This window comes from Acinonyx jubatus, chromosome B3 (assembly GCF_027475565.1).
Source record: "Acinonyx jubatus isolate Ajub_Pintada_27869175 chromosome B3, VMU_Ajub_asm_v1.0, whole genome shotgun sequence".
In the NCBI taxonomy this organism is placed as follows: domain Eukaryota; kingdom Metazoa; phylum Chordata; class Mammalia; order Carnivora; family Felidae; genus Acinonyx; species Acinonyx jubatus.
The window spans coordinates 72,463,236-72,486,315 of record NC_069386.1 but is presented as its reverse complement, the minus strand read 5'-3'; the positions used below and the strand labels follow the sequence as shown (position 1 = coordinate 72,486,315).

Genomic DNA, 23,080 nt, shown 5'->3' with positions numbered 1-23,080 from the left:
TGTCCTGCACGGTGGTCACCTCCCAGAGTCCTAAGAAAGAGATTTAGTGAGGAGAGGACTCTTGGTCCCTCTGACTTCCATGAGAAGCATCATTCATGGAAAGATCCTAGGCTGAAACTGGAGACATTTGGTTTTCCCTCCTCTTCCTGATAGCAGAGAATAAGCCTGTTTCAGCCCCTCTTGTCTATAGACTCAGAAGAGACAGGATGTGAGGTGTGAGGCTCCCAGTGCTGGCTTGTTCTCAGTGTGCCTTTGCACTTTGTTGATACAGACCAGAGCTTGGAATAACTACCCTCACCCAGCCAGCCATTGCCCTTCAGAAAATGCGAGCTTACCAGAAGCTTTGGGTGGTTATCCAGGGTGCTGCTCTTCCAGAAGCCTCAGAATTGCCTGAAATTATATGGGAAAGAGAAACAGAGAGAGAGAGAGAGAGAGAGAGAGAGAGAGAGAGAGAGAGAATGAACATGCCTTTTTCCAGGGAGACATCTTTAGCTTAATCAAATTCTCATTACAATTCCTGCCCCAAGAAAAGTCAAGAATTACCATCCTTTCTGAAGAGCAGGATGTTGTACAGAACCTGGATCCCTCTAACAATCCCTTGAAGAACTGTTACCCATCACATAGACAGGGTTCTGGCCTGTCCCTTAGTCTGGCACCTCTGACACATACATACTCCTTGCCCTGGGGCAAGGAGTCTTACAAGACGAAGGGACTTGCTGCAAGGCCTTGGGACCTTGCAGGACAACTGGGAGCACAGGGCTCTTTGTTAGGTCCACTGGGGCAAAAAGAGGTTATGTAGGCCAGAATAGAATTGGATTTAGGTTGATTCCAAGAATATTAGGTTCCTATACTGTGACAGAAGGTGCTAGGCACAGAGTTTCTGTAGCCTGCCCGCTATACTGGGCTGTAGTCTTTCCTCTGGTAGGGTGTGGGACTCTGGAATCCTGGGAGTGCATGCAATGATGCTCTCTCTGCTTCCTCCCCTTGCTCTCAGCCCATGGGCATCATGTCTATCCTGGAGGAGGAGTGCATGTTCCCCAAGGCCACTGACATGACCTTCAAGGCCAAGCTGTATGACAACCACCTGGGCAAGTCCAACAATTTCCAGAAGCCACGCAATGTCAAGGGGAAGCAGGAAGCTCACTTCTCCCTGATCCACTATGCTGGCACCGTGGACTACAACATCCTGGGCTGGCTGGAGAAGAACAAAGACCCACTCAATGAGACAGTGGTGGGCTTGTACCAGAAGTCCTCCCTCAAGCTCATGGCCACACTCTTCTCCTCATATGCTTCTGCTGATGTTGGTAAGAGGGCAGCCCCTGTATTGGGCCAGAGCAATTCTTAAGTTGTGAGGGGCCAGGGTCTCACTGCTTCAAACCATGTGACCATAGAGGCAGAAGGGAGCCTGCTTTCCAGTCACAGGATGGGGGTCAGGAGATACCACAGGCATCCATCTGTACCTGATCTCTGAAAGTGCCATTTTCCACTTTGTGCTATGGATATTGGTGTACATGTCGTGTGTCTCCTCAAGACTGTGAGCAACTGGAGGTCAGTGAGGGTGTCATGCATCACTGCACCAGGCCCAGCATAGTCATGCTTGTAGGAGGATCACTGAACATCTGGTAGAACAAGTGAGTGTCCCGTTCAGAGAAGGAAAAGAGAGGGTGTGGATTGGAATGAGGAGGATGAACTATGAGAAGGAAGGTAGACCATGGAAAGATGTAAGCATGAAGGGCGGAGTTAGAAGGTGGGAGAAAAGCACTGGTATTATTTCAGCATATACCATGTAGCAAGCCAACTTATCTAATCTTCATCACATCTATTAGAGGCAGTTACCATTCTCCTCCTGGAAAACCTAAGACATGGAGAATCACTTTGTGAAGTCACATGGCTAGTGAGGGGCAGAACCCTGCCCCTGCCAAAGGGTTCCTCCACTTTCAGGCTCTGGCTTCTCATCTCTTTTCTTGTTATTAGGGGACAGCAGTAAAGGCAAAGGAGGGAAGAAAAAAGGCTCATCCTTTCAGACAGTGTCAGCCCTCCACCGGGTAAGAAGGACACAGAGATGCCAAGAGGCCCATGGTGGGCAGGCCCAGTCCTTTGGCTGTCACCCTAACCTGATGCTCTGAGTTTGGGAATGAAAGAAGTTAGAGTTATGTGGTCATTTTGGGCATGGGAGTTGTACACAAGCCTGAATTCACATCATAAATTATATGTCAACTCTCTGTCCCTTGGAGAGTTCTGGAGACAGGCTGTCAGGGGCTCAGGAACCAAAAAGATGGTTCTTGTGGCTTCTGAGTCCCCACTCTCATCCACCCCCAGGAGAATCTGAATAAGCTTATGACCAACCTGAGGACCACCCACCCTCACTTTGTGCGCTGCATCATCCCCAATGAAAGGAAGGCTCCGGGTGAGCAATGTGTAAGGGTCTAATCTAGAGAGGGTACTTGGTATCCACTTGCCTTGAGGTTGACCCTTTCTCCTCTTTTCCTGCTGCAGGGGTGATGGACAACCCCCTGGTCATGCACCAGCTGCGCTGTAATGGTGTGCTGGAGGGCATCCGCATCTGCAGGAAGGGCTTCCCCAACCGCATCCTCTATGGAGATTTCCGGCAGAGGTGCATACAGGGTGCCCTGGAGCTGAGGAAACAGGGGGAAACTGGGAAGACCTGGTGGGGAGGGGAGTCCACAGGTGGCCCTGAATGCTGTGGGCAGAGCAGGTCAGCACAGAACGTGGGTGACTTGGGGCACCTCCCTCTCCAGGTATCGCATCCTGAACCCAACGGCCATCCCTGAGGGCCAATTCATTGACAGCAGGAAAGGGGCAGAGAAGCTGCTGGGTTCCCTGGACATTGACCACAACCAGTACAAGTTCGGCCACACCAAGGTGGGTCTAAAGCCCCACAGCATGGAGTTGCAGGACGCCCAGCCATGTTAAGCGGAGCAGCTAGGAGTTTAGAAGGCAGGCCTCTGAATCCTGGCTTCCTGAATCAACCCAAGGGCTGGAACCCAGGCTTCCTTTCTGTCTTCTTTTTCATATTTCACTCTGAGGTCTAGGATATATGGGTGATGGATTCCCTAGGAGCTCAGTCAGCACCTCCCACCCACTTCCTCCACCCTAGCTACCCTTCTCTGAGGCTGTGGCTCTCTTGCCCACAGGTGTTCTTCAAGGCGGGGCTGCTGGGTCTGCTGGAGGAGATGCGGGACGAGAGGCTGAGCCGCATCATCACCCGCATCCAAGCACAAGCCCGGGGCCAGCTCATGCGCATTGAGTTCAAGAAGATCGTGGAACGCAGGTGAGGTGAAGGAAAAGGAAAGGCTCTCCCAGATATATAAGAGGCAAACAAGCAGTGCTAACTGGTGTGGGTCAGATGACCTGAGTTCAAATCCTGGCTTCACCACTCACTAGCTGGCTTGAGCAAGTGACTTTACCACTCTGGGTCTCATTTTGAATTCTTTGAAAAAGAAAAAAAGAAAATTCTTCATAAGCATATGCAAATTGAGCTTCAATGAGATACCATTTAAAAACACTAGATTGACAAAAATCAAGAAGTCTGTAAATTAGTGCAACCTCCCTGAAAAAACAATGTATTATCTCTTAAAGATGGACTATTGTATGGGGTGCCTGGGTGGCTCAGTCGGTTAAGCGGCCGACTTTGGCTCAGGTCATGATCTCGCTGTCCGTGAGTTCGAGCCCCGCGTCAGGCTCTGTGCTGACAGCTCAGAGCCTGGAGCCTACTTCAGATTCTGTGTGTCTCTCTCTCTGACCCTCCCCTGTTCATGCTCTGTCTCTCTCTCTCTCTCAAAAATAAATAAATGTTAAAAAAAAAAAAGATGGACTATTGTGGGGCACCTGGGTGGCTCAGTTGGTTAAGTGTCTGGCTGTTGATTTCAGCTCAGGTTATGATCTCAGTTTCATGGGTTCAAGCCCCACATCATGCTCTGCGCTGACCACGCAGAGTCTGCCTGGGATTCTCCCTCTCTCTCTGCCCTTCTCCCCCACCCCCTGCTCACACTCTCTCTGTCTCTCTCAAAATAAATAAATAAACGTTTAAAAATATTAAAAAAACAAATATAAAGATGGACAATTGTAGGGGCACATGGCTGGCTCAGTTGGTAGAGCATGCGGCTCTTGATCTCGGGGTTGTGAGTTTGAGTCCTGTGTTGGGCATAGCATCACTTAAAAAGAAAAAAAAGATGGACTATTGCATACCTTCCAATTCCACTTCTAAGTGCATTCCCGCAGAAACTCCTGCACATGTACAACATGAGACAAAAAAAGAATATAGCATCGTTGACGAGCAGCAAAGATTTGGAAACAACTCCAATTTTCATCCCCGGGGGAATGGGTAAATAGTAGAATAGTTGTTCAGTGGAATATTATAAAGCAATGAAAGGAGGGACTTACAACTACATGGTACAATGTGTATGAGCCTCAAAAGCATACTGTTGAGTGAACAAAAGCAAGTTACAGAAGGATACATACAGTGTAATGCAATTTTTATAAAACTCAGAGATAACAAAAAACAGTGACATATTGTTTAAAGACACATACGCATTGAGTTAAAGTATGTTTTGAGAAAGTAAGGAAATGAAAAACACAAGATTCAGGATAGTGGCTACTTCTGGTGGGGGGACCAGGAAAGAGGATGGAGAGAAGCACACAGGTTGAATCAACACTGATAATGGCTCTAGTTGTTGTTTGAACAATTGATAGGTTCATGGTTCGTGATTTTATTTCATGCTTCATAATTTACATATATGCTATAGATATTCTTACCTGTGAAATACAAGTTTTAACACATTTGCAGTTCTTATGGGATTAAAAACACTGAACTTAGTAGGCATTCTGAGTGGCGTAACTTTCATTAGTACTAGTGCCCCAGCAGGGAAGATATAAACTGTCCTCTGGTTGAATTGTTCAATTAATAAATATTTATTGAGTAGCTCCATGATCAGTGAGGTAATGTTGGAGTGGGGGTGTATATCAAGGCACAAGACAGGGCTCCAGCCCTCTGGTGCCTGCGAACTTGCTTAGATGGGCTGGGAGCCAACTGCAGTCGGTCCCATGTTTGGGAAGTGCTCTTTCTGAATGCTCTTTCCTACCTCCATGTTTCCTTCCCAGGGATGCCCTATTGGTAATCCAGTGGAACATTCGGGCCTTCATGGGGGTTAAGAACTGGCCCTGGATGAAGCTCTACTTCAAGATCAAGCCGCTGCTGAAGAGCGCAGAGACAGAGAAGGAGATGGCCACCATGAAGGAGGAGTTTGGGCGCATCAAAGAGGCGCTGGAGAAGTCAGAGGCTCGCCGCAAGGAGCTGGAGGAGAAGATGGTGTCCCTGCTGCAGGAGAAGAATGACCTCCAGCTCCAAGTGCAGGCAGTAAAGCCACACAATTATCTCTTCATGCCTCCCCCTTTACTCCCCTGGATTATAGCCCATCTCATCCCCAGGGACTAAGGTCCTGTGTCTCTTCTCTCTTTAATCACCAGTTCTGCTCTCCTTCCTCATCTCCCAGGAACAAGATAACCTCAATGATGCAGAGGAGCGCTGTGACCAGCTGATCAAGAACAAGATCCAGCTGGAGGCCAAGGTGAAGGAGATGACAGAGAGGCTGGAGGACGAGGAGGAGATGAATGCAGAGCTCACTGCCAAGAAGCGCAAGCTGGAAGATGAGTGCTCTGAGCTCAAGAAGGACATTGATGACCTGGAGCTGACACTGGCCAAGGTGGAGAAGGAGAAGCATGCAACAGAGAACAAGGTGAGGGCAGCTCCTTCTGGCTCCAGCCCAGGTCTCCTCAGAATTCCCAAACCACAAGGTGGTCCTGGTCCTTGGCATTGGACATACCCATAGACATCTCCAGGCTGGTGACCTCTGACCCTGAGTGGGATGGGGTTCTTGGTTGGCAGGTGAAGAACCTGACAGAGGAGATGGCTGGACTAGATGAAATCATCGCCAAGCTGACCAAGGAAAAGAAGGCTCTGCAGGAGGCCCACCAGCAAGCCCTAGATGACCTTCAGGCTGAGGAGGACAAGGCCAACACACTGACTAAGTCTAAGGTCAAACTGGAGCAGCAGGTGGATGATGTGAGTAGTAAGAGCCATGCTCTGTCTCTCTCAGGTCAGGATTTTGCAGGCAACATCAATGGCCAAGGAGTTCCCAGTACTTAGAGCTAACCTCTATGACCCCTGAAGCCTCTTTGCCCTCTGCAATTCCTCACTAGACTAGGACTCAGAATTTTTTGTGCTTGCAGGGATTTCTCTGCTAGTTTGACCTCCAATCCCGCTGGACTTTGACTTTAGAAGAGAGCAGAAGATCATGTACTGTGGATCTCATGTTTTCTATACCTTGTTTATTTTCTTCTCTCCACCAGCTGGAGGGATCCCTGGAGCAGGAGAAGAAGGTTCGTATGGACCTGGAGCGAGCAAAGCGGAAGCTGGAGGGTGACCTGAAGCTGACCCAGGAAAGCATCATGGACCTGGAGAATGACAAGCAGCAGCTTGAAGAAAAACTCAAGAAGTAGGAGCCTGGGGTGTCCCAGAGGGGCAAATGGAGATGTCTGGCCTGAGGGTTAGAGCACAGGATGCCACAACCCCACTGGCCATGACTGTCCCGGGCACAGTGTGAATGAGGAAGTCAAACAGCCCTCCCTCATTCACCCTCTGCACCAGTGGGGAGGGGACTTGTCCTAGCATGCCAGGCAAGAGAAGAGAATGGGCACAGAGGACGGAAGACCACCTGTCACCCCTCCCTTCTCTTCCAGGAAGGAGTTTGACATTAATCAGCAGAACAGTAAGATTGAGGATGAGCAGGCACTGGCCCTTCAGCTGCAGAAGAAACTGAAGGAAAACCAGGTGAAGTTCTTCCTGGTGCAGCCAAATGGGGAGCTCAGTGGTGAGGCAGCTGAGGCTGCAAGAGCTCTGTAGGGTTCCAGACAGCATCTACAACTCCAGGCGGCCTTGGAGACACCATGCCCCCTGACTTGGCACTTGGGAACACCAGCCTTCCCCCATTAGAGCAATGAGTCTTATTTCAGCAGGGCTATTTTGGGAGGCAAACAAGTCTACTAAAAGGGCTCTCTTGATGAGCTGTGCCCTGTCTCATGGGTTTTTTTCCTCCAGCACAAATGACAGGGTTCAAGTCTCCTCTTGCTCTTCTTCTGGTACGTTTTCCCCTCTACATGGAGGTGAGGAGGGCCTTCATGGAGCACCTTCCTATGGAGTGCTCTGATCATACTCTTCCCAGGTACTGACCCTATGGTATTCAGTCAACTCCTACAACCCTGAGCAATTCACTTCCCCTTGCTGAGTCTCAGATTCTCTTCTCACCTGTGAAATGAGATGATAGCACCCGCCTTACAGAAGGCCAGAGGAGATAATGTTTATAAAACCACTTAGACAGCTAGCAGTCAGCCTGCCACTAGCTAGAAGGTGTTCTTTTATTTTCTCCATGGCCTTCTCATCCCTCTTCAGGAGGAGATTAAATTAACAGCCATAGCCACCCTTACTTTTAGTGCACCCTGAATTTTAACGTGCTTTTAGTCAGAAGAGCCCTGTGTTTGTCAGAAGAGCCCTGGAAGCAAGGCAGACAGGTACTGAGATCCCATTTTATAGCTACAGAAGCTGCATGGCCAGGTCTGGACATAGTGGCCACAAAGACAGCAGGTACTCAACTATTACAGGCAAGGCCTTATCCTCTGATTTTCTGGTCACACTGTGGCTATTGGAGAGCATTGATCTCTCTTCAGCATTCGGGGCCCATGGTCCAGGCTACAAGTGATTCATGAACACAATTCCACTCATTTGGGGAGCTGCTCAGGGGCTAGCCTGCCTTCAGTGATAATTTACCCTTCCATTTTCTTGGGTGCCCCTCTCAGTTATAGTCAGAATATTAGGACATTCTCCAGGTTCTTCTATTTGGGTCTAGGCAAACTCTTTGGCCCTTAGACCCAGAACAACAGTGCTATTATCCTCACCAGGTCTTGGCCGTAGGCTGAGGCCCTCCTTCTTCCTGCCCAAGCTCTTGCACATAGTCCTACCTTCCTCATCTTGAGAGCAGAGGCATGGTGGCCCTCTCTCTCCTGCTCCCAGGGCCCACCCACACACATTCCATTAACACTGTCCTCAACCACAGATTCAGGGATTCCACTGATTGATACTCCCTTTTGCTCCTGGCTGGTCAGGGAACAGATCAAAATGAAAGATGGGACATTCTCCCAATTTAGTCAAGGCCAAGGAAAAGGCCAGAAAAATGAGGTAGGGGCATGATGATGAAAAGGCCAACTTTCTAGCACTCACCTGGCCTGGAAGGGAACAACAAAAGTAGAACCCACCCTAGACATAAATAAGGCAACCCCTGGAGAGTGAGGAGTATGGTTGACTGGACTTCGTGGTGAACCTGGAAGATTACAAGCATTAAAAAAATTTTTTTTAATGTTTATTTTTGAGAGAGAGAGAGAGAGAGAGAGAGAGAGAGAAAGAGCGTAAGTGGGAGAAAGGCAGAGAGAGAGGGAAACACAGAATCGGAAGCAGGCTCCAGGCTCCAGAGCTGTCAGCCCAGAGTCCGATGTGGGGCTTTAACTCACGAACCGTGAGATCATGACCTGAGCTGAGGTCAGATGCTCAACTGACTGAGCCACCCGGGAGCCCGGATTATAAACATTTTGATTGTTTTCAGGCATATTATTGCAACTGTTTGTAAGATACAAGCACCAGCTTTCCTGCCTTATGTTTAGCAGAGCAGAGTCTAGTGAATCTGTGGAATCTTTGAGATTCAGGATCTCACAGGAGCTCCAAATCCCCATCTGAACACAGATTCTCTGGATTCAGGGCTGCAGATTCTCAGACTGAGTCTAAATGTCTCTAGGAAGTGCTTTGAGGATTCAGCTTCAACCAAATTGATATTGATGGTCTGTGCATCACAGAATGTCTAGCAGCACCCCTGGCCTCTACCCACTAGATGGCAAGTCATGACAAGCAAAAATGTCTACACACATTGCCAACTATCCCCCATGGCACAAAACTTTCCCTAGTTGAGAACCATTGCTCTGGAGAGACCTGCGTGTTCTAGAGCCCTGGGGTGGGGTCTGCAGGCGGTGGGTCTGAGCTTTCTGTGTCCCGGCCCAGGCTCGCATCGAGGAGCTGGAGGAGGAGCTGGAGGCTGAGCGCACCGCCAGGGCCAAGGTGGAGAAGCTGCGCTCAGACCTGTCCCGGGAGCTGGAGGAGATCAGCGAGCGGCTGGAAGAGGCCGGCGGGGCCACGTCCGTGCAGATCGAGATGAACAAGAAACGCGAGGCCGAGTTCCAGAAGATGAGGCGGGACCTGGAGGAGGCCACGCTGCAGCACGAGGCCACGGCGGCGGCCCTGCGCAAGAAGCACGCCGACAGCGTGGCCGAGCTGGGCGAGCAGATCGACAACCTGCAGCGTGTGAAGCAGAAGCTGGAGAAGGAGAAGAGCGAGTTCAAGCTGGAGCTGGATGATGTCACCTCCAACATGGAGCAGATCATCAAGGCCAAGGTGGGCTGCCCTCTCACCCTTCTTGCCCCCTTCTCTGTCTCGGTGGCTTTCCTTCCACTGTCTCTGCCCTGTCTTCTCATCGTCACCCCTTCATCACCTCTTGGTCTCTGTCTTGCTCTCTCCCTCACCCTCCCTCCTTCTGCCCACAGCTCTTCACCATCTCTCCTTTAGTTCATGTACCCCTTTCAGACTGTTCCTGTCAGCACCTCTCTTTTTCACCCCCCTGATCCCTGTGCTCTCCCCACCTTGGCCTTCCCATCCTTTCTCTGGTCCACCCAGTCCCTTTCCATGACAAGTTGTCCCTTACTGCCTGAAGGCAAACCTGGAGAAGGTGTCCCGGACACTGGAGGACCAGGCCAATGAGTACCGTGCAAAGCTGGAAGAGACCCAACGCTCCCTCAATGACCTCACCACCCAGCGAGCTAAGCTGCAGACTGAAAACGGTGGGTGCCCCTCACCAGCCCTGCGCCTTCCTGAGGGTCAGGTACTAGTTGCCCCCTTCCGTAGCCCACAAATTCCTCCCTCTTGTTCCCACCTCCAGGGGAGCTGTCTCGGCAGCTGGATGAGAAGGAGGCACTGATATCCCAGCTGACCCGAGGCAAGCTCTCCTACACCCAGCAGCTGGAGGACCTCAAGAGGCAGCTGGAGGAGGAGGGCAAGGTGAGGCGCAGCTAGGGACAGTGGGACAGGCTTGATGGCAGTGCTGGACAATTAACATCAAGACCAGGAATAGGGGCCTAGAGACTGGAGAGAATCCTCTGTGGTGGAAAGAGCCCCAATCTAGCTTCCTCTACACTCCAGCTAAGCCACACCTCAACATCATCGAATGCCTCTTTCCTTATTTGTAAGGGGGTGGGGTGGGCAAACTGGGAGGCTACTCCAAGATGCTGAGATTCCACACCAGCCCTCACTCTAATTGAGGCTGGGCTTGTTTGAAGTCCATGGATATGAAAAGGATCTAGAGAATGATGGTGGTGGGGCATTCCCTCCTCCCTTCCTCGGAAATGAGCCTGTCTGTCAGTGCCCACCCCTCCCCAGGCAAAGAACGCCCTGGCCCATGCACTGCAGTCAGCCCGACATGACTGTGACCTGCTGCGGGAGCAGTACGAGGAGGAGACAGAGGCCAAGGCTGAGTTGCAGCGCGTCCTGTCCAAGGCCAACTCAGAGGTGGCCCAGTGGAGGACCAAGTACGAGACAGATGCCATCCAGAGGACTGAAGAGCTCGAAGAGGCCAAGTAAGTTCAGGGCAGTCCCCCACCCAATTCTAAGAGAGGAAGGAGCAAGACAGGCAGAGTGGGCATGGGAAGGAGATCTGAGGAGGGTGGAAGAAGCATGGGGGCTAACAGAGATGATTGAAAGGGAGCCTGGATCTTGTGTTCTGAGTGAACCTGGCTGGCCCTGACTCACTTCCTGTGACGCATGAGCTTTTGGCTCGGGTTATACCTGATGCTCACGTATAAGACGAGCAAAAAGCTTGTTGGTCAGAGGAGCTTCCATCGATCAGCCTGGTATGGGGAGGGGTGGGGGTTGTCACCCAGAGGTCACTGCACGTAGGGAAGACATTCTGTCCTAGGCACTCGCAGGCTTAGGTTGCTCGAGGCTAGGGACGCAGGGCCTAAAGGGCTGTTCAGGGTCCCAAGGTATTGTGGGGAGGAGGATTGGGTCAACCTGGTCTGGGGAGGAGGTGGTTCCAAGGTCCCACTGTTCCCAGGTAGAATCACACACACACACACACACACACACACTAACTGCCCCGGGCAGGAAGAAGCTGGCCCAGCGGCTGCAGGACGCCGAGGAGGCCGTGGAGGCCGTCAACGCCAAGTGCTCATCCCTGGAGAAGACCAAGCACCGACTGCAGAATGAGATCGAGGACCTGATGGTGGATGTGGAGCGCTCCAATGCAGCCGCCGCAGCCCTGGACAAGAAGCAGAGGAATTTCGACAAGGTGGGCCCGAGCTGGAGGCCGCAGCCAGGGGCGGAGCAGCCAGGGGCGGAGCAGGGAGGCCAACGTCACCGTGAAGACTGGGACCTCCTCCTTGAGGGCAGGGGAGGAGGCTGAGCCCAGCCCAGGGACCTGGGCAGGCCCTGGAGCGGGGCTGGGGCGGGGCTGGGGGCCACGCAGTGAGCCAGGTCCCCGCAGATCCTGGCCGAGTGGAAGCAGAAGTATGAGGAGTCGCAGTCAGAGCTGGAGTCCTCGCAGAAGGAGGCGCGCTCCCTCAGCACAGAGCTCTTCAAGCTCAAGAATGCCTACGAGGAGTCCCTGGAGCACCTGGAGACCTTCAAGCGGGAGAACAAAAACCTTCAGGGTGCGCTGAGGCCTGAGAGACCAGGGAGGGGCGGGGGAGGGGGGGACGGGGAGGGCCACACTGGGCAGGGAAAACTCAGGCTTTGGGCTTTCTGGCCCTCTGACCCCCAGAGGAGATCTCTGACCTGACTGAGCAGCTGGGAGAAGGAGGGAAGAATGCACATGAGCTGGAGAAGGTCCGCAAGCAGCTAGAAGTGGAGAAGTTGGAGCTGCAATCGGCCCTGGAGGAGGCAGAAGTGAGAGGCTGTTTCTGCCCACACCCCTACCTCATACCCTCTCCTACCTACCCTGTCTTGTTTCTGACTCCCCACTCTCCTTCACCTGGGGGTGGTGCTGACCCCAAGACAAAATTTATTAGCTCCTTTTTTAGTCTACCTACTATCTGGTACCCATGACTACCTCCAAAGCCAAGGTCTGCACCCAGAAAATCATCCCAGTCTGATTATAAGTCATAAGGTTATGTTTCCTATCATGTTTATAAAGTGGTTATCATAATAACCCCTCAGACATTAAGTGGGCTTCAGAGTCAAACAGATCTGAATGTGAAATTTGGCTTCAGAACCTCCACTGTGTCATTGGGCCAGTTTCTTAACCTCTCTGTACCTTCTTTTACTTATCTCTAATGGAATTAATTGTACATACCTAATAAGATTTTATGCGTTATTACTAAGATTAAATGAGGTAACAAACTTAAGCACTTAATATATATTTGCTATTATTACTGTTCATTTCTAAGAACCTAGGGAAAGTCCTGAGTTAGGGGGTTTCTAACATTTTTCACTAAAGGGTAAGTGAGCCAGAAACAAAGATAAAGTTTGGAATATGTGGTCATAAAAATCTCCCACTTTTCTTTTTACATTTATTTATTTTTGAGAGACAGAGAGAGACAGAGCGTGAGCAAGGGAGGGGCAGAGAGACAGACAGAGAGAGACAGAATCAGAAGCAGGCTCCAGGCTCTGAGCTGTCTGCACAGAGCCTGACCCGGGGCTCGAACCCACAAACCGTGAGATCATGACCTGAGCTGAAGTCGGACACTTAACCGACTGAGCCACCCAGGGGCCCCGAAAAATCTTCCACTTTTCTATGATGTTTAGAGGGTCAGGATTACGCAGTGCTAGAGTGTTTTGGCAATTGTGAGGTTCAAACCCTTTCCTTGACAGAGGAAACCCAGAGCATCCTGCACTTTCTCTGCCAGGGCACCCTGGTGGTCTGGGATGCAGGTCTCACCTCCTGCATCTTTTCCCAGGCCTTCCTCTCCAGAGGCCGTAGTCCTGGCTGATACCCTGCATACTTTTGGCCTCCCTCCCCACCTTGCCCTGTGCCCTGACTGTCTGCCTTGGACCCTCTCTCCCCACCCTCTCCCAGGCCTCCCTGGAGCATGAGGAGGGCAAGATCCTCCGGGCCCAGCTGGAGTTCAACCAGATCAAGGCAGAGATCGAGCGGAAGCTGGCAGAGAAGGACGAGGAGATGGAGCAGGCCAAGCGCAACCACCTGCGGGTGGTGGACTCGCTGCAGACCTCCCTGGATGCAGAGACACGCAGCCGCAACGAGGCCCTGCGGGTGAAGAAGAAGATGGAGGGCGACCTCAATGAGATGGAGATCCAGCTGAGCCAGGCCAACAGGACAGCCTCAGAGGCCCAGAAGCACCTGAAGATTGCCCAGGCCCATCTGAAGGTAAAAGAGGTTGGGACGCTCAGAAGGGAGCTGCCCACAGGTATGATGAGGGCCTTGGGCTGACACAAATGAGAAAGTGGGAGCCACCCACCTCCTGGACTTGGAGGCTTGAGGAAAGAAAAGCGACCAGATCCTAAGCATGTCCTGGACCAGTCCAGCTTCCAGGCTTAGAGAATAGATGAGGGGATGTGCCCCTTTGCCCTCTACTGGACCGAGGGTTTGAACATGGCATAGGGTGTGTCAGACCCCAAATAGGAAGCCTTGATGGGATGGGTGCAGGTCTCTCACATGCTTTCCCCCGCAGGACACCCAGATCCAGCTGGACGACGCAGTCCGTGCCAACGACGACCTGAAGGAGAACATCGCCATCGTGGAGCGGCGTAACAACCTGCTGCAGGCTGAGCTGGAGGAGCTGCGGGCCGTGGTGGAGCAGACGGAACGGTCTCGGAAGCTGGCGGAGCAGGAGCTGATCGAGACCAGCGAGCGGGTGCAGCTGCTGCACTCCCAGGTGAGGAGGTCAGGGGCCGTGTGGACAAACCTGCTGAGTGGCAGAGGCCGGGACACCACTGAAGCTTCTGAACCAGATGCTCTGAGTGAGTATGTCCAACCAGAATGGCAAATTGCTTCATCTGTTGGGCCATCTCTCATCTGTCAGTCATGGCTGTCGGAATCACTACCTTGAGAAGAGGGCCTACACTTAAAAGCTAATGGGGTCGTGATTGGTTGGCGAGATCCACCAAAGTCACAAATCTGGGAGTGGTGAAATGCGTGCTGTCATCTGGCATCCCTGATCTAGAGGACAGCCCCCAGATTGCTCTGTAGAGGGAGATGTGGGGCATTTAACGAAGTACAAGTGCATCTACTTGTAAGCCATATTCTCAACGGAACACCATTTTTCTGCAGTCCCATACACAGTGACGTCAGCTCTTCTCTGCAATGAGTTTTCGTGTCCATCTTACTGCAGGGTCCTGTGGGCCTTTTTGCTGTAATCTAGTATGTGTGGGAATGATATCATCCACTGACTCCACCCCCTCTTCATTACTCTACTATATTCTTTCTGCAACTGTAATCATTTCCAGGATATTGTCCTGGTAAAAAGTTGTTCCCATTTTCCCTGCAATATTTTCATGCTCCTGAATAGACACATTACCAAAGATGTCAGGAGAAGAATTGCAGACCTTTCGCTGCTTGAAGTCTTTCTTCAGAGCTGAGTAATTTTAGGTAAACCTCAAGAACATATCCGTTTTCATAAGAAAAGGGAAAGCTGATACAAAACATGGAATACACAATAACAAAGGATACAAGGAATAAATAAAAACAAGACTTTAAAAAAATGACTGGTTTTAATTTTCTGTGGATACAGGTGTAGAATCAAATAACAAAGTATCTACTTGATAGTTTTCTCTACGTGTATCTAGAACACCAGCCTCATCAACCAAAAGAAAAAGATGGAGTCAGACCTGTCCCAGCTTCAGACTGAAGTGGAGGAGGCCGTGCAGGAGTGCAGGAACGCCGAGGAGAAGGCCAAGAAGGCCATCACGGATGTGAGTGACTGCTCCCCTTCCTGCCCCCGCTAAAGACATGGGGCCCTGGGTCCAGGCCAGGCCACTGTGCCGTGGCAAGTTGACTCTGTAGCTGCGTGAGTCTGAGGGCCTCGGGAAACAAACGCCACGATGGGAAAAAGGTGATCCTCAAGGGACAAGAGGCCCCGGGCCTCTGTTCTTTTACACGCGTCTCCCGTCCCCAGGCTGCCATGATGGCAGAGGAGCTGAAGAAGGAGCAGGACACCAGCGCCCACCTGGAGCGCATGAAGAAGAACATGGAGCAGACCATCAAGGACCTGCAGCACAGGCTGGATGAGGCCGAGCAGATCGCCCTCAAGGGCGGCAAGAAGCAGCTGCAGAAGCTGGAGGCCCGGGTGCGGGAGCTGGAGAATGAGCTGGAGGCCGAGCAGAAGCGCAACGCGGAGTCGGTCAAGGGCATGAGGAAGAGTGAGCGCCGCATCAAGGAGCTGACCTACCAGGTGTGGGCGTGGGAGCTGCTCTAGGGGGCAGTTGAGAGCGAATGTGAAAGTGCTTCTCTAGTCCCACCTCCCAACCCACACAGGCCCCACGCACATGCACTTTCCAGGAATGCCACCCGACCCCCCTGGAACCCATGTCTTAAGAAGCTATCTTTAGATTAATTTTCTTTCACATTCCCTGGAGTCAATTTGTCTTGAGTCCATGATTTTTCCTAGTGAATGCAGAACCTCCCTCTACTTCCTGAAAATCTTTTAACCAGCAATTTCCTCAGGATTTTTTTTAATAACCTAAAGTGCTACCATTAAGGCTTTAGCACAGTCCAAGGAACGCTTCTACTGGCCTGAAAGGGGGGGACATAGTGTAGCACTTTAGGGATAAAAGTCAGAGATGGGAAAAGACTCATCTTCCAAGGGGTTTCTGGAACAACAGATAGAAGGCCTTAGATAAAGAAGATCCCAAATGTTCTAAGACCTGCATCTGCATAGCTCAGAGCTTTTGCCCTTGACCTGTTGTTTTCACAGTGTGCCTGGGAAGGAAGGACAGAGAAAGGGGGTATTGATTCATTTGACAGTTGGATATGAGAGGCACAAGAAGGAGACACAGCTATAGAACTGCAGATGTACTGCAATCCTAAGGGCAAGTGGTATCCTAGCACATGCAATGATGTGGAGATAGGAATGATCAGGTGACAGTGATCCTGTACAGTGCCCAAATCTGACCCAGTACAATATATATATGATAGGTCAGAATGGTCTGGACTATGATAATACCCTTTGTTCGGGGTTCCTCATTAGTCCTCTCAGCTCACTCTAAAACCACTGGCCAGGAGCATCTACAGTGCTCCAGGTTGGAACTGACACAGCCCCGATGTCTCCATGTTATCAGATGAAAGAATTCTGTTTGGTTCTGGGCCCCTTCCCCCACTTCCAACTTTAGCGCTACAGCCCTCTTTGCCTTTTAGATCTGGACTGAGGACCTTGCTGTGGTCCTTTGACCTATAAGTAGCAACAGAGGTAGAATCCCCCACCCCCTCATTGACCTGGCCCATGGGAGGGAGAGGCAACTAAGGCCTAGGGAGGAAAGTGATATATTGAGGGAGGGAACAATGATTCTACTTGCTCCTCCTCTCAATTGGCTTCTCCCATCCATCCACCCCCAGACGGAGGAGGACAAGAAGAACCTGCTGCGGCTGCAGGACCTGGTGGACAAGCTGCAACTGAAGGTCAAGGCCTACAAGCGCCAGGCAGAGGAGGCAGTGAGTTCATGGTTTTCTCCATTCTCTGTCAACATACCTCTCATGTGTGAGAATTGGCAGGTGTCTGCCTCAGCATGGGGACTGGACGTTCCACGTGCTCTGGGTGCTCAGAGCTATGTCAGGCACCCTGAGCAAACAAAAGCAATGCTTTTGGGTCAAATAGACCCAGGACCTGCCTACAAACTGCTTATAATCCATACACCAGTAGACCCAAGAGAAAGCAGTGCCACTGCTAAGCAGGCCAGGGGGCCAGACAGTGCTGAAGGCTGGAAGGTGGCTATGGAATTGGGCCCAGAGAAGGACCTGACCATAGAGCAGTGGGGAGGACTCCGGGTGGGCTGCAAAGTGTGCAAATAAGGTGTTAATGCTCACATGTGTGCAGGAACCCTGCAGTTGGGAGCATCTATCAGAGTTCTGGTTGAGCAGGTGCAGTGAGGCTGGGTTCTGAAAGAAACCAGACCAGACAGTATCTAATGCATCTTGGGCAGTGGGTGGCCATGAAGGATTCTGAATTCTGGGCAAGTTGAGGAGGATGCCAAGCCAGGAGCAGGATATCCTTGGCAAAGCTGGTAGGGGAACATAGTTGGGGGTGAGAACACCAAGCCCCTAGCTCGGGGACAGGGAGTCCCTCAGATTGGGATGCTCAGTATTTCCAACCCCCGCTGCCTCTCACTTCATCCTCCCCCGCCCTAACCCCCGCCCCTGCAGGAGGAGCAGGCCAATACCAACCTGTCCAAGTTCCGCAAGGTGCAGCACGAGCTGGATGAGGCAGAGGAGCGGGCGGACATCGCCGAGTCCCAGGTCAACAAGCTGCGGGCCAAGAGCCGCGACATCGGCGCCAAGGTGGGTCACTCCTCTGGGCCCCACTAGTCACCCCATGTCAACACACCCGCCAATATCAGTGCCCCTCAGAGTGGGCACTCCTTACCCTATAGTGTGACAGACCTGGGGGTCCCACAGCTCCCATGCCTAAGAATCCCCTTCTTACTCAGAGTGGCCCGTACAGACTGGCACCTCTGAAGAAAGCCCAGTTCCACCCCCTAAACTACAAAGACCTGCAAATGAGAACCAAGATCCCTGAGGCCAGAACCTCTCCCCCTAAAAGCATCCCCTTTAGGCCTGGAGCCCTGGAGATTCTTCCCCACACCCTTCCTCCCTCTTGCCAGCTGCCCCCTCACACCTTTTATTCCTTTCTCAGCAAAAACTGCATGATGAGGAGTGACACTGCCTCTGGAACTTCATTCTTGCCAACCTGTAATAAAGATGAGTGCCAGACTCTGCCTGCTCCCTGTCCTTTCCACCGCCAGCCTGGAGCTCTTAAAGCTCCTGAGAAGAGGGAGTCCCTGTCCCTGTGTCAGAGCTGTGGGAACCAAAGCATTCCACATCTACAGAGGAGGAAGCCAAGGCCCAGAGAAGTGAGGTGTCCTCCCTGAGTCCCAGTTCTGCTCAGTCAACCATACAAGGGAGGAGAAGGAGAAATGTCAGGAGAGAAAACAAAGGCACCGGAGGGGTGAGCTAATTCTATGTGCTGGGAGACAGAATTTTAGTGTCAAAGCTGAAGCTACCCTCCACCTACCCCAGCTCTGAGGCTGCAGGGGTTACAGGTGTCCTGAGATACCCATTCCCTCCTAAATGAATTTCCCACTGACACTAGAGAGGCTCAGGGCTCGCTGGGGATGGAAGTTCATAAAAGGGTTGACACAGGCCCCTTATGAGTAACCCACAGGGTGCCCCCCCCTCCCTATCATCCTCAGGCATAGTCAGCTGGGGCCCAGGTCTGACCTCAGCCTCTATGGTCAGCCCCTCATCATGAGGGGATCCCGAGACACTGGAGCCAGCTGCCGCTGACCCTGAATCAACAGGCACTGTGGAACAAAGCTGGGCATTGCTCGTTTTAGTTTGGCCTTCCAAACGGGCACAGATGAGCACAGGTGTATGTGCAGGTGCGCACCACAGATTACACTCCCACTCTCTCCGAGCTCCCACCAGGGACACTCTGGCCCAGGTCATACAACTGCCCAGGGGACAGGCAGGGCTGGCCCCTCTCCCATTCTGCTCCAAGCAAATGCCTGCCCCCTGCTGGGCTTTATGCGCTCAGGTTCTCCTGACCATCTTCTCATCCCTTCGCCTGGCGCCCCATCTCCTGAACTGACCTGGCTAAGCCCCTCCTATGCCTCCTCTGAAGCCTTGATCCCAACTCCCCCAAGGGTGGAGAATGGACTGTGCATGGAGCCCTGAGAATGTGGAGAAACCAGAAAAATACAAAATCTGACTGGTTCTAGCTCTGGAGAGGCTGCCAGTACTGGTGAGAAGCCAGGGAGGACATGAGGACAGGAAAATCGGAGCAGTCAGACCAAGAGAGACCCATGATTATCACCAAAGGGAGCAGAGCAGCTCTTCCAGAATTCCAAGGTTCAGGCAGGGGTTGGGGTTGGGGGCTGCATCTGGAAGGAGCACCCCAGAGAAAAGGAAGTTATTTCAGGGTGGGAGCAAACCAGCGTTAGAGGTAGAGCAAGCCACTGAGCTAGGTCATGTGGGCTCTATAGGGCTATGCAGGGACATCCCAGCTGTGCTGGACTATCATGGGCCAGGCAGAGCTGATTCCTGGGCTGTGGCAGTGCCTGTTCTCCAAACCCCCTTAGCCAAACTCTCCCACAGCATTTATGTGGGCAGTCATGACTAGCCTGTCTCCTTCCCAGTCTGTGAGAGCTCAAGGACAGGCCCACCTGTCACTCCTGAATCCCTGGGGCCCAGCACAGGGCCTGCATACAGGAGATGCTCAGGAAATATTTGATGAGGCGCTGGTAAGCTGGAAGACTGGACCCACTGGTGGAGGGAGCTGGAGATGAGGCTGGGCCATTTTTTTCCTGAACTATAGGAGTTTAGTACAGTATCCAGATCACCCTTACAGATAGGTGTTAGGCAAGCTGGGTTCTAGTCCCAGCTCTGTCACAAGTAAAGAGGTCGCTCCCTGTGACTAGGCTTGTTTTCTCTTTTGTGAAATGAAGTCATCGGACCAGCTGATGTCTAAGGGCTCTTCCAGAGCCAGCATTTTGGGAAGTTCTGCCCTCATCTGGTGCCGCAGGCTGACCTCGCTCCTGTGGCCTGTGGGCCAAGTCCTCCCCACACCACAAGGGGGAGCTCTACACACACCCCAGGCAAGCACCTGGTCCCAAACCCACCAACGAACCTGGGTGTGCAGGTATGGCAGGTGGGCACTTACATGGGGAAGGCTTGTGCCTTCTCAGACACAGGACTCTGGGAACCCAGCCACCAGGCACTCCGCAAAGGCCTGGCACACAGAGAATGTGGAGAGGAAGTTTTGTGTTTAAGGAACTTTTCAGCACCTTCAGTGCAGCTGCCCTTCCTCACTGCTCAGACCTGGTTGCAGAAGAGGGACCATGACCCGCTCCAGGCAGCATTTCTATGAATACTCCCTGGCTTTCCTAATCTGCCTGATTTCTGGGGAAGAAAAAGACTCACCAGTAGGATTTGAATCTTTTAATTTGGGAATGACCAGCTTCCTCCTGCCCTCCCTCCCCAAAACACCTCCTTCCTGTTGGAGCTTCATCAGAGCACTGAGCCCCACAGACAAGTATCTGGTGACTTCTCAGGCCAGAATCCATCTCTGTAGGCCTGGCTGGGAGGTAGTAGGCTGTGGGCTAGTGAAACCAAAGGAAATGTGCACTGTTGCCTTTGTCTGGCTGGGCCTGGGAGCCAGGTAGCTCAGGGTCACTGCTGGTCATCTGTGAATATGGAGGCAGGCAGGGAAGGGCATATCAGGATGGGGTAGCTGGAGCAAAGGATAGAGGGGGCATCTTCTCTCCCCAGAGCACGGACACTCACCCTGGGTGGTCCTGGGTGCCATCTCAGTCCGGTAGATCTTGAAGGCATCATAGGCAAAGACGGAAACCAGGATGATGCCAAAAACCTGTGGGAGTAGAATCAGGGATGGCACAATAAAGGCCATTGGCCACCATCTATTAGGCAGAAGGAGATGGGTGGTATGGGGCAAGGTGTGAGCCAGAGGCCTGGGCACTGGCTTGGGCTTGTGGGGAGGCACAGAGAGTGTGCAAACACCAGCCAGAGGTCCTTAGGGCCTGGGGAGCTCTGTGGGGCTGGACTCACAAAAGCAGCAATGGCAGCTCCATCCCGGGAGGTCACAGCAGCAAAGGAGACCACCAGGAAGATGATGATGGCACTGACACAGCGGAGGAAGTCCTGGGGGGTCGGGGGTGCAGGGTCAAAGGGAAGTCAGAGGGCAAGGGAACATCACCCTGAGGTTTTCCAGGCTGGTCAGCAGCTTGACCCTCAGACACTATGAATCCCTGCATGGAGATACCCCTGGACACAATATAAAGCACTTGAGAGAAAGAGAGAGAGAGACAGAGACCCCACTGCTAACCAGGGAAGGGATACAGGTGAATGCAAAGAGACCAGGACAAGAAGCCAGGCCCTGGGTGGCACAGGGCTGGGGCATGCCAGCCAGGAGGGCCAGGGCAGGGCTGGACCTGGACCTGGACCTTGACCTTTGGTGAGTGGAAGAGCAACTCTAAGTGATCTGCATCCTTGTTGTCAGTGACAACAGTGAAATCAGGGTCAGGGCTGGGCCCCTTACTGACCCAGGAAAAGGAGAGAGGCTGGGAGGGAAAAGGAAAACTTAGGATTCAGAGAAGAAAGGGACCAGAATATGGTAGGGGAGGCAGGGTCCCTCACCAGACAGGGCCAGTTCAGCCGATCGAAGCGCTGATAGTACTGGGTGGCGTAGAGGAAGAGGAAAGCGAGTGTGATGAAGAACTCAAGTAGTGCTGCAGCCATGTAGGCAGAGATGGAGGCCGTGAAGCAGATGAAGATGATGAAGGTCAGGGCCTGTGGGACCAAATATGTGAAGCTTGCCAGGAAGGGGACATAGGCATGGCCAGATTTTTGCCTTCCCCTCCTGAGGAACTCCCCCAGGCTGGCCCCCACCACCCATCCTTGGAGGCCTCCCCATCTCTGGTACCGGGAGCCATACTCCAGGGCGTTTGCCCATTGAGGGAAGTCTCCAGCTTCCCACTTCCCTCTGCCCTGGATCCCAGCAACCCCAGCAGTGTGGCCCAGCTGCACTGCCCCAGGGAACACCATTCTATGGAAACCACAAAAGAGGTGTCCTGCTGAAGCACAGGGTACAGGGTGAACTCCAGCCTCTGGAGTCATGCCCACAGCAGTCCTGCACCCCCAGAGGGACCCCCTATGCCATAATACTTTCCCCACTCCCAGATATCAGAAACTCCTCTAAACAAGGACCAAAACAAGGCCTTTGGTTCTACACCCAGAGACAAGGTTTAGAAGGCAGATGGACTTTAAGGGTCCCTGGGCTCTGGCAATGTAGGATGACATATATGCAATGGACTTCAGTTTACACTAAGGTCTTGCTAAGTGACAAGGGAAGATCCTTTCCTGAGAATAGATGTTCATGGGGAGCAGACAACAGATACAGTGGGACTGCAGGAAATCTGCCCTTTTATGTCCGGTCTAACTTCAGTTCTTCCTGCTGCACCTAAACCTGCTATAACTGCCTTCAGATGGAGAGGCAGCAAGAAGGCAGGGTAGGAGGTGAGGGCAGGGCAGCTGGGGAGAGCAGGGGTGTCCAGAAAGCCTGGGAAAGGAGGCGGCTGAGGAGTGAGCCCAGTGGGGGCCCTGGGATGGGGAGAGGGAGGAGTGGGATAACACTGGGAGAGATAGAGGCGCCAGGTTGGGGAGGTGGCTGTTACCAGCTCAGTTTCCAGCAAGATGCCTTTGAGGGAGGAGAGGAAGGTCTTGTCCACGGCGAAGCCCTGGAGCACTGCAGCTGCCCCCTCTTCGGGGGGCCGGTCCCGGCGATCCCGAGCACTGAGCATCTCTGTGGGGCCCACCAGGCACAGCCCCCACTGCCACCAGCCCAGGAAGGGAACTGGGAAGACGGAAACCTGGAGAGATGGGGAAGCAAACAGGAGCAGGGAGGCACTTGGAGAAACCTGAAAGAGAAGTAGGCAGGCTGGCTGTGGGGCCGCAGGGAGGCTTGCCCAGATGGGTCTTCTCCCAGCTGCCCAGAGTGCCCCTGCTGGGGCCTGCAACAGCCCCCCAGGAAGCACATGGGAAGGGGTGGGGCGGGGCAGGGAGGAGTGGTCAGCCCTCCCCTTACTGGAGACCAACCCCGCCCAGAGAAGGGGAGAGGGAGGAGGGGGGGAAAAGGAGGAGGTCCACAAAGAAACCGGGAGGAGCCAGGTGGTAGCCGAGAAATAGGCTAGACTAGGAGCCCCCCAAGGACCCGGGCCTGAAGAAGTTTGCAT

General features: G+C 52.6%; 2 protein-coding genes and 1 long non-coding RNA gene across 7 annotated transcripts in view; 1 reads left to right on the top strand and 2 right to left on the bottom strand.

Moving 5' to 3' along the window:
* The window catches only part of LOC106979458 (myosin-6), a 25,735-nt gene extending 7,729 nt beyond the window's left edge, over positions 1–18,006 (top strand). The window contains exons 13-37 of the mRNA XM_053224290.1: positions 995–1,304; positions 1,975–2,045; positions 2,320–2,407; positions 2,497–2,614; positions 2,760–2,883; positions 3,156–3,292; positions 5,122–5,377; positions 5,514–5,756; positions 5,906–6,082; positions 6,370–6,515; positions 6,760–6,850; positions 9,122–9,511; positions 9,828–9,954; positions 10,053–10,171; positions 10,550–10,746; positions 11,273–11,456; positions 11,652–11,817; positions 11,928–12,052; positions 13,182–13,490; positions 13,795–13,998; positions 14,909–15,034; positions 15,238–15,513; positions 16,674–16,769; positions 17,478–17,612; positions 17,968–18,006. Of these exons, the coding sequence (XP_053080265.1) occupies positions 995–1,304; positions 1,975–2,045; positions 2,320–2,407; positions 2,497–2,614; positions 2,760–2,883; positions 3,156–3,292; positions 5,122–5,377; positions 5,514–5,756; positions 5,906–6,082; positions 6,370–6,515; positions 6,760–6,850; positions 9,122–9,511; positions 9,828–9,954; positions 10,053–10,171; positions 10,550–10,746; positions 11,273–11,456; positions 11,652–11,817; positions 11,928–12,052; positions 13,182–13,490; positions 13,795–13,998; positions 14,909–15,034; positions 15,238–15,513; positions 16,674–16,769; positions 17,478–17,612; positions 17,968–17,991 (4,239 nt within the window). The 3' untranslated portion in view covers positions 17,992–18,006. The remainder of the gene's footprint in view (positions 1–994; positions 1,305–1,974; positions 2,046–2,319; positions 2,408–2,496; positions 2,615–2,759; positions 2,884–3,155; positions 3,293–5,121; positions 5,378–5,513; positions 5,757–5,905; positions 6,083–6,369; positions 6,516–6,759; positions 6,851–9,121; positions 9,512–9,827; positions 9,955–10,052; positions 10,172–10,549; positions 10,747–11,272; positions 11,457–11,651; positions 11,818–11,927; positions 12,053–13,181; positions 13,491–13,794; positions 13,999–14,908; positions 15,035–15,237; positions 15,514–16,673; positions 16,770–17,477; positions 17,613–17,967) is intronic.
* On the bottom strand, positions 2,399–11,835 carry LOC128316002 (uncharacterized). The gene is made up of 3 exons (XR_008299292.1): positions 6,344–11,835; positions 4,210–4,248; positions 2,399–2,636 (listed from the first exon to the last, which is right to left on the bottom strand). It is a non-coding gene; the product is annotated as an uncharacterized LOC128316002 (long non-coding RNA).
* On the bottom strand, positions 13,793–23,080 carry CMTM5 (CKLF like MARVEL transmembrane domain containing 5). 5 transcript variants are annotated; one of them, XR_008299284.1, is made up of 7 exons: positions 22,523–23,080; positions 21,486–21,638; positions 20,898–20,990; positions 20,616–20,700; positions 17,950–18,021; positions 17,499–17,579; positions 13,793–16,896 (listed from the first exon to the last, which is right to left on the bottom strand). XR_008299284.1 is itself a non-coding variant. In XM_015086671.3 (5 exons), the coding sequence occupies exons 1-5, from the start codon at positions 23,078–23,080 to the stop codon at positions 20,502–20,504; spliced, it is 903 nt and encodes a 300-aa protein (XP_014942157.1). In that variant the 3' UTR covers positions 20,256–20,501. The 5 variants fall into 5 exon arrangements, 2 of the variants coding, with proteins under 2 accessions (XP_014942157.1, XP_026921231.1); XR_008299283.1 differs by lacking the exon at positions 13,793–16,896 and adding an exon at positions 16,919–17,213; XR_008299285.1 differs by lacking the exons at positions 13,793–16,896; positions 20,898–20,990 and adding an exon at positions 16,916–17,213.

What these genes read in the sequence shown, in the direction of transcription:
- CMTM5 (XM_015086671.3), bottom strand. Translation starts at nt 23,080, where the DNA reads ATGCAAACTTCTTCAGGCCCGGGTCCTTGGGGGGCTCCTAGTCTAGCC. An exon ending in TCTTGCTGGAAACTGAGCTG is followed by an intron (nt 21,639 to 22,522) that starts GTAACAGCCACC and finishes TTGGTCCCACAG; the next exon opens with GCCCTGACCTTCATCATCTT. An exon ending in GAGCTGCCATTGCTGCTTTT is followed by an intron (nt 20,701 to 20,897) that starts GTGAGTCCAGCC and finishes CTACTCCCACAG; the next exon opens with GTTTTTGGCATCATCCTGGT.